The 13,123-nt window shown below is 38.5% G+C and overlaps 1 protein-coding gene across 3 annotated transcripts in view; it reads left to right on the top strand.

The window, feature by feature from the left end:
- Window positions 1-12,821, top strand: part of RELN (reelin) — a 537,501-nt gene extending 524,680 nt beyond the window's left edge. Inside the window, exons 62-66 of one of the 3 annotated variants that reach the window (XM_058725345.1) lie at window positions 844-1,041; window positions 1,676-1,774; window positions 2,481-2,570; window positions 6,637-6,642; window positions 11,709-12,821. In XM_058725345.1, the coding sequence (XP_058581328.1) occupies window positions 844-1,041; window positions 1,676-1,774; window positions 2,481-2,570; window positions 6,637-6,642; window positions 11,709-11,805 (490 nt within the window). In that variant the 3' untranslated portion in view covers window positions 11,806-12,821. Of the gene's footprint in view, window positions 1-843; window positions 1,042-1,675; window positions 1,775-2,480; window positions 2,571-6,506; window positions 6,643-11,708 lie in introns of all 3 variants that reach the window. The other 2 variants (XM_058725342.1, XM_058725343.1) reach the window with 2 other exon arrangements.
- The last annotated feature ends 302 nt before the right edge of the window (window positions 12,822-13,123 follow it).

The raw sequence follows: 13,123 nt of genomic DNA, 5'->3' as shown, positions 1-13,123 counted from the left end.
TATTTTGGTAATCATGGAGATACCAAAATTTTGTTCACCCATCCCGTTCTTTCCTACCAAAAAGATGTACTTAATCTGGGGACAACCTGATATTTCCTTGACCCCATCTACAGCTACAACTAGCTGCTTAATTAACAATTGCACACCATGTTGTACAAGCAAGTTTAATTCATGCCATTTATAAGTTTTGAGCCCACTGCTTTATTTCACCAGCTCCCCTAAGTGGGACTACTGTATTAATTGCTAGGACTCTGATTAGATATAGATTAGATATTAAACATAGATTTCCTATGTTTAAAAACTGTATCTTCTAAGGGTAGGGATGCCTGTGCAATTGAAACAGAATAGCAGACATGGTCCTGAGCCGTGGACCATGTCTAACTCAGTTTTCCCTCCACTCTGATCTCCAGACATCTGTCCTAAAATAGACATGACGATTTATCCTTGCGCAGATGCTATTCAGCTTGGAGCTATTTGTAAAAAAAAAAAAAGTATAAATGTTGTGGTTTTAGTCCTTGTCCTCTCTGTGTCCTCATGCCTACTTGGCCCCTATTACCTTTCAGAGATTAGAAGATATTTTAGGACACAGAGCTTTGAAAGTCAAAATTGTTTTCTTTGCATAGAACACCAGCCTTCTAAGATTATCTCTCATATGTATGATGTAAAAGATAATATAAATAAATTTTATTGCTAATATGATTCAGTCATAAGACTGGATGCTTCTCTTTCTACTCTGTGACCTCAGAAATTATGGACTTTAGGATCAAGAAAGGTAAAAGAAAAAAAAATTAGAAAGTATAAAACTTTGAATACCACCTGACGCTTGTTTCCCTGTGTTTTCAGCAAAATCATGTTTGTTTTGCAAATTGGGAGCACGTCACAGACAGACAGCTGCAACAGTGACCTGAGTGGCCCCCACGCCGTGGACAAGGCCGTGCTGCTGCAGTACAGTGTCAACAATGGGGTCACCTGGCACGTCATCGCACAGCACCAGCCCAAGGACTTCACACAGGCTCAGCGAGTGTCTTACAATGTCCCCCTGTAAGTGGCCTGAATGGAAAGGCATGGTCTCATGCGTGATCCCTGAGAATCACAGGGTCTGAGCTGGAAGTTTGGTGGAGTTACTGGAACAACAGCACAGAAGCAGGTGGTGGCACAGCCAAGACTAACCCAGACCCCCCGAAGTTGTGTCACCATTTTCTGTTAGGCAAGGAACTAGGTGCAACAGGGAATAGAGAATAACAACTAAATGCAAAGGCACTTTTTGCGTCTTTCCCTTTCTCTAACCAGTATTTCTAGTCCTTTAGAAAGAAACATTGTTAATTTTCTGCCTACGCTCATTTGAAAGTTTTCTGAGGGTAGGCAACCATGTCACTTTTGCTTAGCCTTGTACCCCCAGCCTTTAGCACAGTGTCTGTCACACAGAAGCCATGTCACGTTTGTTGGCCGAAAACAGTGCTTTTCCAGGTACCTTTGGGGCACGGGGAAGCAGGGAGGGAGTTGTAACAGAATTACAAGTCCTTGAGAAGCCAAATCCTAGGACCTAAGCAAATCTGAATTCCATACCCTAAGTTTTGTTGATTTAGGCTAGCCTATTCTGTTTGAAGTCTGCAAGTCACATACCAAGGAAGTTTTGTTTTCTAGCATTTAACCTCTTTGTCCTTCTGTGACCCAGGGAGGCCCGGATGAAAGGAGTTTTATTGCGCTGGTGGCAACCGCGCCACAATGGAACAGGTCATGATCAGTGGGCTTTGGACCATGTGGAGGTCGTCCTGTGAGTATCTGATGCGTAGCATCCCATGTCCCTTGCAGGAAGGTTTGAAATTCCTTTGATGTGGCATGCTCCTTAATTCAGTAACAATTGCTCCTAATGAGAAGCCCCCACAAGACTTTGGCCTACACTCTTCAGCAACTGCAATCTGTAGCTTAGGTCAACCTGAAATAGCCAAGTCCCAAATGCAGTTTAATGTACCTTAGACAACTTCAGTGAGCAAAAGATTTATGTGTGCATTTGACAACATTCGTTAAATGGGATGAAACAAAAGCCTCAGGGTAAATGGGAAACAGTGTCTTTGCCACATCTAGGTTGCCTTATAAAATGGCATGACGTCCCTCAGAAGGGAAGGGATCTGTACTGGTCAGTGTGCAGAGTGTTTCTGGCTGATGTGCCCAGTTACAAACACCTGTCCGAGCCACCGATGCCTGAGGCGGCCTTCAGTTTAGTGACGTGGTTGCGATTAGAGCAAGGTATTTGTGGTTTCAGATTCCTCCCGCCCCATCCCAGCCCCTTGCAAGCTGAGGGTGTCCCCCTGTGGCTTCTCCCATAGAATAGCTGAGGGTGTCCCCCTGTGGCTTCTTCCATAGAATAGCTGAGGGTGTCCCCCTGTGGCTTCTCCCATAGAATAAAGCTGGCGCCGCTGTCCCCTTAGCCGGGTTGACTGTTGTGCAGAGAGATGATTGCTTTTTCTCTAACGATCTAGTTCCTGTAGAACTGGAACGGGAAAGCTTATGTCTCGACGTGTTCGGACTGATGGCTCCAAGTGGTTGGCAAGGAGAGGCGAATCTTCTCGGTAGATAGGTTCAAATGTTCATTCTGTTTACCAGATCAAAAATGAAATCAGCCCTTTGGCTGATTTCAGTCATTTTGAAAGCAAACGTAAATGATTAATTGGTAGGAAAACTACCAGATCTGTTTTCTTTCAATCATAGCCATGAGCTGAATTTTTCAGTCTTGACTTAGCCCTCGTCTTAGTTTTCACTGAGGCACCTGCTTGCATGGCATCCATATCAACCCCCAAATCCAAGAGCAACCCAGTCCCTACACAAGTCCCCACTGTGCGCTCTGCTGCTTTGGACAACTTGCTGGGCTCTGCCTCCACAAGACAAAGTCAAAGTTTAAAATCACAGTCCATATTCATCTGGATCTATATATGAGGCTGATGTTTTACTTAGATATTGATTTCCTCAGACTACAGTATTCCAGGAGAATAGAACAAAACCTGGGCTCTAAAATGAACACATATATATGGTAAGGCCAGAGAGAGATGTCCAAATAGACCAAGAACCAATCCTAGAGCCTTTCTGCCCTAAATACTCTCCTTTCAGAGCAGCGCTTCTCAATCTGATTGAACATCAGAATCACTCAGGAGCTTTTGGAAGAAGCATGCCTCCAGATGGTTTGATTGAAATTGATCTGCAGTGGGACCTGAGCATCAGTCTTTTTAAAAGGCACCCCGAGTGATTCTAATAAACTGGTTGAGAATCCAATTTAGAGTCAATAAACACTTTGTATCTTTCAAGTCTCTTGCCAAAACGGTTTACATTAATAGGGCTTCGTGTGCCTGACAAAGCATTATCAACTCCGATGGAAACTTAAAAACTTGACAGTCCTCAAAAGAAAGCAGCGAATACTGCCCTTGGGGTAGACATGACAATCCTTAACATGTCATGTGTGTGAGTAGATTAGAGATTTCTTCTCCTGCCACCCAACCAAACAATTTCAGTTATCAGTTTTGGATTTCCGAGACATACCATCACCACAATACCCTCCCTTGAACAAAATTGAAGAGCAGGTGGGGTCAGCTGTGCAAATATACTCCTGTGGTGGGAAACAGCCCCTTTGCAACTTTGAAGCAAACTCTGTCCTTCCTTCCCTGTTGACCTGCTTCCTCAGAGTCTCTCAGAGCATCAGCAGGAAGCCTCACCACATAGCTCCCAAGGGACCCTCTTGAATACCTGGTGTTGGTGTTAATTTTTATAAGCAGCCACCGGCATCATGCTGTTACTACAAGAATCAAGTTTGGATTATAGGAAATCTATCATATCGATCATTTTTCTGGAGAAAGAATCTATGTGTAATGACTTCACTTTTATTCCATCTCCAGAATTTTAGTCCTCTGAAGAATTTATCACTTACCAGGCACCTGTCTGCTCTTACTCTGCATTATTCTTGCAGACTTTCTAGACACTAAAACATTTTGAATGAGTAAAGCGCATTTCCACATATGCACAGTGTTGCATGATTTGGACTTCATTCGGTGTCTTCTTTCAGTGAATGATTTAAAAATTATAATTCACACATATCACCAAATAATTTTATTTTTTTTATATCACACAGATAATTTTAAAAGGAAATGCTAGCTCTTTAATGACATTTCAAAATTTTGTTAAAAATAAAGGATATACTTTGCTTTCTTTCCTTTCTTTTTTTTTGGAGAAAGAAACAGAAATTATATTTTCAGAGCCATTTTTTTGATATTTTGCTTTTGTGTTAGGATTTAACATTTCTATACCACTGTCCCCTTCCATAGCACTTCTTTTCAGAAGAGTCAAAGGTTTTAAGGCATTCACTAACTAATATGCCCTTGATAGCTCTACAAAACAATCACTTTAAGTCATTCATTTGATGAGTTTAAAATAAAAAATAAATTTCCAGAGAATTCAGAAAAATAAAACACGATAATTCTCCAAAGGGTCATTCAACCAAATGAAGCACCAAGAAGCTAGCCAAGATTTGCTTCATGATTCACAAATATTACTAATTATAATTTTGCTACAGCAGATATATGCTAGAAATAGAGAGGTAGAGGGGCGCCTGGGTGGCTCAGTCGGTTAAGTGTCCGACTTCAGCTCAGGTCATGATCTCATGGTTCGTGGGTTCGAGCCCTGCGTCGAGCACTGTGCTGACAGCCCAGAGCCTGGAGCCTGCTTTGGATTCTGTGTCTCCCTCTCTCTCTGCAACTCCCCCGCTCATGTACTTTTTCCCTCTCTCTCAAAATTTGGATAATAAAACATTTAAAAAATTTTAAAAAAAAGAAATATCCTCGAATTCACCATACTTTTATATGATAACATTTAGTGATATAAACTAGCATTGCTAACTCCTCAAATGTGGAAGAGAGAGGAGACTGGGGTGCAAATCTAAAGAGATACGAGCCCTACTTAATTGATGACTCCAAATATGGCTGCTAATATGTTTTTGCAACTAATGGTTGGAAAACCATTACATTTTTAGAACGTATTTTCTTTTCTGAGTGAACACTGGCCTAAATCTAACTTTATTACCATAGTTTTGCTTCTGTGCATGTGCACTAAGGACACATGCTAAAAATCCCTAGAAAGAAAAATTCCAGTCACGCATGGTATCTTGAAAATAACCTCAGTACTGCCCATATTAACTACAAAGGTACATAAATGAGTTTGATGAGAACAAATTCAGCACTTTTGAAAATATTTCAAGGTTTAGGAATGCATCCTAAATTGACAACATACATAACAAATGTTTAACCTAATGGGTTAATTCTAAAATACTCCATGTGGAAGGATTTGCGTTTCATAAATATAGATGTACAGAATGACAAGCCCCACATCATAAAAGAGTAAAAGCACCATTTAGCACTTAACAAGCAAAGTCACTTATGCTTTATGCTTGTTTGAGAGTGAAATCTTTTCATTCTGGTGATGTTTTTCAGTAAAACCTGCCCATGAAAAGCTCTTTGTGAGAATTGGCCACTGCTATTCTGGCATAAAACAGATGTACTAAATTGACAGATGACTTTTTCCCAGCCTCACTAGCTTACCAAAAGGCCTTATTCTGTAAAGTCTGAGCAATATAGCAGAACACAGTCACTGACAACCATGTCAGAAACCTAATGTCTCTGAATTCACTTGCTAGTAGAGAACGTTCATTTTGCAGTAAATGTTTGTGAACACCCTTGGGCAGACCCCTCACAAGATCCATGCTGGTGGGGTTCTTCTTAGGATAAAAGAGAAATCTTGGTCTTAATCGTTTTTGTTGGGCACTCATCCTTTTATCCTAAGAATCTCCCTCACCCAACTCCGCATCTCATTCACACATCACATTTTTTTGTGTACGTGTCTAAGTCACAACCTGTCATGTGTATAATGAAGTGGGCCAATTTTTGCATGTGTACCTTGAAAGCAAATGGCTCGGTAAAGAGCCTTTGTGAATTGACTTACTAAAGAGTGAATAATTACCACATTTACTGGGAATGAAAACCAATATGTTGCTAACTATGGTCTTAAACGCATTTATCAGATTTCAATAATATGAGTACCATCATGACCCATCCCCTCATGCTATCCATTATCAAAATACTATCACATTTTTGGCACAAATGATTTTTGGAGATGAGCATAGTACATTTGTTGCAAAGCATATTTATCCTTTACTAATTTGACTGTGTTATCTGATGTAGAGGACTTCTGTATTTTTTAAAGCCCATTCCTTAATATATTCAGGAATAAGTATTTTCTAAAATGTAAATAACTGAAAAAAAAACAGACAATAAATTAAGGTTAGTTATTAACTACTACTTTCCTATTTATACACAACATTTATGCCAAATGTAGTACTAAGCTACATGTACCTTGACATATGGTTATGAGCAAATATTGCATGTTGCATTACATTAAAAAGTTAAATATATGTATATATCAGGTGTAGGAGAATAAGAAATAACTTCTTTAATTTTTATTTTCAAAAGAGATGAAAAATCCTATATTGCATCTAAACCTGATCAGACTTTTATGACTAATCACAGTGCTGCATGCATTGAAAGGCATTTTTTAACTTGTGTTATATTTCATTATTTGCTGTCATTGGTTTTCCACTAGAGTAAGGTAAGTCCTCTTACTAACTCTGGGTAATTGTCGCCTAATAGTCTCATCAGTGTTACCTACATTAACAAAAGTCTTGTCGAAGACCTTTGCAATTAAAAAAAGATCTGTGAAAACAAAGTTATGTATGATATTGGGATATACTGGGACATTTGGAACCTAGATCATGTAAAGTCAGAGTTCAGCAAAATTGTGGTAGTTCTTTAGTGTATGTGCAATATTGGGCACAACAGCATAGACAGAGTGCTAATCAGCATTGCTTTATTGAGTAACAAATTTCACTCTGTGCCTGAGACTGTATTAGAGAAATTAAAAACTGGAGATGAGTGTCAAAGACCTAGGGGCTCTGATTAAATGTAATGTCTCTCAAAAGATCTGTTGTGCTGGAGATGCGTGCGGGTACCTTGAGTTTTTAATTCTGTTTTAAATTAATAAGTGAATTGGCAGGGGTGCCTGGGTGGTTCAGTCAATTGAGTGTCTGACTCTTGGTTTGAGCTCAGGTCATGATCTCATGGTTCACGAGTTTGAGCCCCACAACGGGCTCTGCGCTAGCAGTGTAAGACTTGCTTGGGATTCTCTCTCTCCCTCTCTCTCTCTGCCCCTCCCCTGCTCCCACTCTCTCTCTCTCTCAAAATAAATTAATAAACATTAAAAAATATTTTTAAATAATAAGTGAATTGGCAGAAAGTAGTGGACCTATTCTTAATATTTGTGAGTTCTAGATCCTATCCTTAGGTAAGATTTGCCTTCTTTAATATGTAGTTACATTTGTCCTCCAGTGGTGATATTTTAAAACTTATGAAAGAAGTTAAAATGGTTTTATCATTTATTAATCATCTGCATGTTATGCTAGGGGTTTTCACTTAATCCTTACAACTCCCTGAGGTACACATTATTAGATATTATTCTTCTTCCCTCTTAGCAGAGAAAATAAATACAAAATTTTCAACATTTGTGAGATATCTGAGCCTACACTTATCTATATGTAGCCTTCCTAAAAATGCAGGGTGTTGAAAATAAAATGTCCGGCATCCTCTACGCAGGGGAGTTTCATTGATTAGTTTGAACAGCGGCATCTCATCTTCTACTCACCAGTATTTCTCTAAAAGATGTGACAGTCCCCTGGATTCTTACTTTTGCATTCGTATAAGGTGTTAATTATTGTATCATATGTTTTGATAATGAATAAATAAATGATTGATCAGTAAAAAAGCCTACATTTCTAGGATCTCAAATTACTTCTGCCAAGGCTCTATCTTCCCCATTTCTGTTGGAAAATCCATTAAAAATCAATTGAAATTTTTTTTCATAATAATTGATGACCTAACATAGCAGCTCCAGTGAAGAGTAACAGTTCAAAATAGCATAGAGTCTTTCTTGAAAGTTCTTGCAAGATCCATATTTCCTATGCAGAAACAGAGAAGGGTCTTATATTTCCATCTAAGTCTCTAAAGTCACTCGGCGATAGTGGAAATTTAAGTTAGCGTTTCCAACATGCCACTGACATTCAGTCTCCCTTCTTTCAATGACTTACAAAGGAGAATTTAAAAGTGGACCAAGTTCTATGCACAGCCAAAGCAAATCAATATGCCAAGTAGCCTAGTTGATATGCCTTGGGATGAATATTACCTGCTTTCATTGTACTTAAAATTTTTTTAAATTACTTTCCCCTGTAATTGCAGTGGAAAAATAAATCTTTAAAATTCCATCACACCAGTAATTATTTTGGTAATAAGGTTATCTATAGCTATATATCTACATATATCAGAAACAAAAATAGGGGGTGCCTGGGTGGCTCAGTAGGTTAAGCATCCGACTCTTGATTTCACCTCAGGTCATGATCTCAGGTTGGTGAAGTCAAGCCCCACGTCAGGCTCTGCACTGAAGCCTGCTTGGGATTCTGTCTCTCCCCCCCCCCTCTCTGTCCCTCCCCCACTCTGTCTCTCTACCCCTACCCTGTTATGTAGAAAAGTTGCTTTAAAGCCATTAAACGTACACCTCAACTTTCATTAAAACTTTAATGTTCCTTTGTTCCCATATATTGAGGTCACTTTCATGTCAATCTAGATTGCATTGAGATAACTAAATATCTTGAGTGTTCTGAGTTTTCTTTTCCTATGTAAAATATCTTAACTATTTTAAATTATCTTTGAGTACCTTGTATCTTTAAACATGTTTACAACAGAATAATTTTCATTGCTTTAACTTTGCAGTTATTCTTTATAGTTAAAGAGTAATGATTTACAACAGGAATCCAATCAGTAAGTCACCAAAAGTTCAACAAACATGCCTTGACCACCCACGGGTGAGGCAGGAGTCTCAGTGCTGTGGTGTGGGGGTGGGAGGGAATGGGGGGCAAGCCACGACACTGACAGAACACAGTTAATCTCCATTCAAAGCAGAAAATGAGCACGATGAGGGTTCAAAGTAGGGGGGACATCCCTTCAGGGAGCAATAAATAAAATGTGATACTTGGAAAAAATGTAGAAATGCCAAGGCTCTATCTTTCCCATTGATGTAGGGGACTGGTCAGTGAGGCAGATGGAAGAGGTTCAGGGTGGCTCTGACTAGAGCAGTCTGTATGGGAACGTAGTGGAAGAAAGGACTTAAACAACAGAGTAAGATTAAACCTGCAGAGAACTTGAAGTATCGGGCTAGGTTGGCTTAGATGTGGCTCCATAGACAAGAGGATTGCGAATGGCTTGTTCCAAGGTATAGTCAGCATTTGAGGGAAAGTTTACAGAGTCTGGTGTGCAAAACACGCTGTATGTATGTGGAAAGATAGGCACAATGTATCAATGATACTTTCTCAGGATCTCGTGGTTTCTTTTCAGTGGTGTTTTTTCCATAAAGGGAGAGAGTGAGAAGACTAGGTTAGGAAGCCACCATGATACCCAGGGGAAAGGCCACAAGATGACCTACTGTGCTGGGAAGAAGATGACCAGTGACAGTCCTGGTATTTTGTGACTAAAGAGGCGACAGGATTTTTTCTCCTGACACTTGACTAGTTCAAGACATTAACTCGTCATCCTCTTTTTGTAACTGGACTTTACATAGGTAGCAATTAGTACTTACAGCAGATAATAAATAATAAAGTTAATAATATTTATTATAAAATTATTAAAAACATAATAATATGTAATAATAAATTCACTTCATCCTTCAACCATGACATTGAAACTGGTCAACTTAGTTGATATATGTAACACTGTCACATCAGGGGAGAAAGGAAGGGTGGTAAAGTTACTGAAGATAAACCTCTTTTTGTGTGTGTTTTTCTCTACAGTGGCTTCAGAGTGTATTCTAGCTTCCATTCTATAGTGTCTAGCAGTTTGATAATACAGAAACCCAGAGTAGAAAGTTATTAGCACCTCAATACAAAATGTGTATATCAATGTGATGTCTATTTTTTTATCAGGTTTTCAGCACAGGTATTATTGCTTTTTGATTAAACATATCTGATGATACTGACTTTATGTATTTTCCTTTGAGACATTTTATAAATATTTTCTAATGATCAAACAACTATAAAATCATCATTTTAAAGGTTTCGGTATGTTACAAATGTTAATATGATATTACTTAATTGTAATATCTAGTATAATATACTAGGTAAAAAGTATCATTTTACACCCTGGTATAGTGATCATTAATAACCCAAAACATGCCACTGAGTGCAAAATTGCCCCTTCCCTTCTCTTTACCCTAATTCAAGTTCATGTCATGTTGACCTTCATGGTGGAATCAGATCACACATGACATTATCCCACTCCAGATACATTTTATGTTTCCCTGAAATGAAGGAGGAAAAAACTTGGTGTCCACACAGTTTTTAAGAGACTCGGTAAATCTGGAAAATATCGATAGGCTCACATTTAAAAACCACATTTTGGGGGGTGCCTGGGTAGGTCAGTCAGTTAAGCGTCAGACTCCGGAGCAGGTCATGATCTCACAGTTCTGGGTTCAAGCCCCGCATCGGACTCTGTGCTGACAGACAGCTCAGAGCCTGGAGCCTGCTTTGGATTCTGTGTCTCCCTCTCTGTCTGCCCCTCCCCTGCTCCCACTCTGTCTGTCTCTCAAAAATAAATAAACATTAAAAAAAAATTTTAAAGCCACATTTTGATGCCACCTATAGATATGTTGTCACTCAGGTCAGCATGTGAAAGAAGTGTGGTTCTTTTTAGTGATGTTACAGATAACGATCCTTTTTAAAGCATATTTTCCATTCCAAAACTTTTAACCGCTGTCTCTACCAATATTGCACAATTTCTTACCGACTCCCAAAATCCATCTTCCGTACTTTTAGCAGCTTCACGTATAATATGTATGTATGCATATGTGTACGTACATACGTGGAGGAAATATATGACCCCTACACAATTACACATTTAATTACACCTTCTTGTATTTATGATCTTTTTTCCAGTCAAGTGTCTTTCTTTTCCATAAGACCATGTTTATAGAGCCCAGATGCCTATTGTTTGCAGAAGACCATGAAATCCAGCTTCCTGAGAAAAATTTGCTTTCTTTTGCCCCTGAGTCTAATCAAATAAGAAGTTCAAGCTGATTCAGCTGACAACTTTGTTTTTCCTTTGTTTGTTTTTGCTTTTTAAGCTTTAAATGAGAATGTTCGCTAAAGGAATCAAATTCTGTTTCCTACTTGTTAAAGATGTGTTTAAATAAGGTAGTGGGTACAGCACACACTTCCTCTCTAATGAAATCCACCCAAGTAGACAGTTTCAGAAAAAAGTTCAAGAATAAAATTCAAAAGCCAGAACAGTTTCATTCCACTTTCACTGTGAATCAAGAGAATTTACCATATTTTCCGGTTTGGAGCTCATTAGTGAACAGAAGGGGCTTTCTTCAAGGCCAAAGACAGTGAATACGGGCGTCAACCTTTAGTTATTCTGTCTTGGGGGAGTAATGTCAGCATGACCTATTAACCATGAGCATTTTCAAATAAGTGTCAGGCTAACGTAGAACATAGACTACATTGCGCTTTCAGTGATGGGACTTACGTGCTCTTTTTCCTTTCCCTCCCTGCCTCTATCCTTTCTGACGTTAAACAGCACTCGCAAACAAAATTACATGATGAATTTTTCACGACAACACGGGCTCAGGCACTTCTACAACAGAAGACGAAGGTCACTTAGACGATACCCATGAAGAATCAAAAAGTTTATTTTCCTTCCAACATGTGACGTGTTGCTTTCCCATTCTTTTAAAATCTCGCACTGCATCTGATATCAGGAAAATTCTGTGAAGGACTCGGTGATTAACGGAAAGCCCTTCTCAAGACCGAGTGCACACCACTTCCCCACACTGTGAACTAATGACAAGTGACTTATTTTCTCATAAGTAAATGTCTTCATGTTGCTGTGTCCGTGAAAATTGTGATCTGTTGTAATATCAGTTACAGTGGCAGTATTGAAAATAAGAAATAGTTTAACAGAAAGAAAAAAGTTTAAGCACAAAAATTTAAGAGATTTTATGTTTAAAATGGCATTTAGTACAGAATTTAACATTCTTGGTCACAAAGCTATTTAAGTGGACTGTATTTCAGCTATGTATCATGTTTTATATGATTAAATTATCATTGTTTGTTTTATGTATTATCTTCTACAGTATAAAACATTGACACTGTATTTACTTGTTTTGTTGCAATATTTTGCTGCTGAATTTCAGGCTACTTATATTCTGCAGAAAATTCATTGAAATACCTACTCAAGAAGATAGTTGTAAAGATATTGTATCTCCTTTAATATACTCCTTAAAATGTATGTTGGTTTAGCGTTGTTTTGTGGATAAGAAAAATGCTTGACCTTGAAATATTTTCTACTTAAAAATTGTGGATGAAAACCCTATCTCCCACAAAGTTCCCAGCTCCTTGTCTAAAGATTTTTTTCAAGTGTTCTGTGGCTGATTTACTAACAGTGACTGCCATTTTGTGTCTGTGGTAACAAGAGTGATTTGTAAAACAGTGGATGTTTTCATTGTGTTCTCTTCGTGGATTGTTCTTCCTGCGGGTCATTCTCATACCTTCTGATGAAGTTGTACCAACACCAGCAACATTGTGATGGCCCTGTAGCCCTGAACTCTCGATTAACCTAACTGAAAGGTTGTACTCTAGGGTGAACCAAGCTAAAAGCCCATACTTAAATAAAAATTATGTCCATAAGCCACTTGAGGCTCATTTGTCTTTATTCATTTTTTTAATTAAATTTTGTGTCAGATTTGGAGAGCTGATCAATTTTGGAAAAAACGGTGTCAGATGTACTTACTGGTGTTTGGTTTCATCACTGTTAATAACAATTATGAAGCCACACTTTCAATTCAACCATGTTTCTCTTATTCTATTTCTATTAATCACTCTGTTTCTATTAATCACTCTGTAATTACTGTAAGAAAAGTCAATAGAGAATTCTGAAAATTATTGAATTCCTGAGAAATGTTGTTAGCTGCTACATAAATACCTGGCTCATAA

Source organism: Neofelis nebulosa, chromosome 4 (assembly GCF_028018385.1).
Source record: "Neofelis nebulosa isolate mNeoNeb1 chromosome 4, mNeoNeb1.pri, whole genome shotgun sequence".
NCBI lineage: Eukaryota > Metazoa > Chordata > Mammalia > Carnivora > Felidae > Neofelis > Neofelis nebulosa.
The sequence above is the reverse complement of the archived record's forward strand: the minus strand, read 5'-3'. Positions and strand labels throughout refer to the sequence as shown.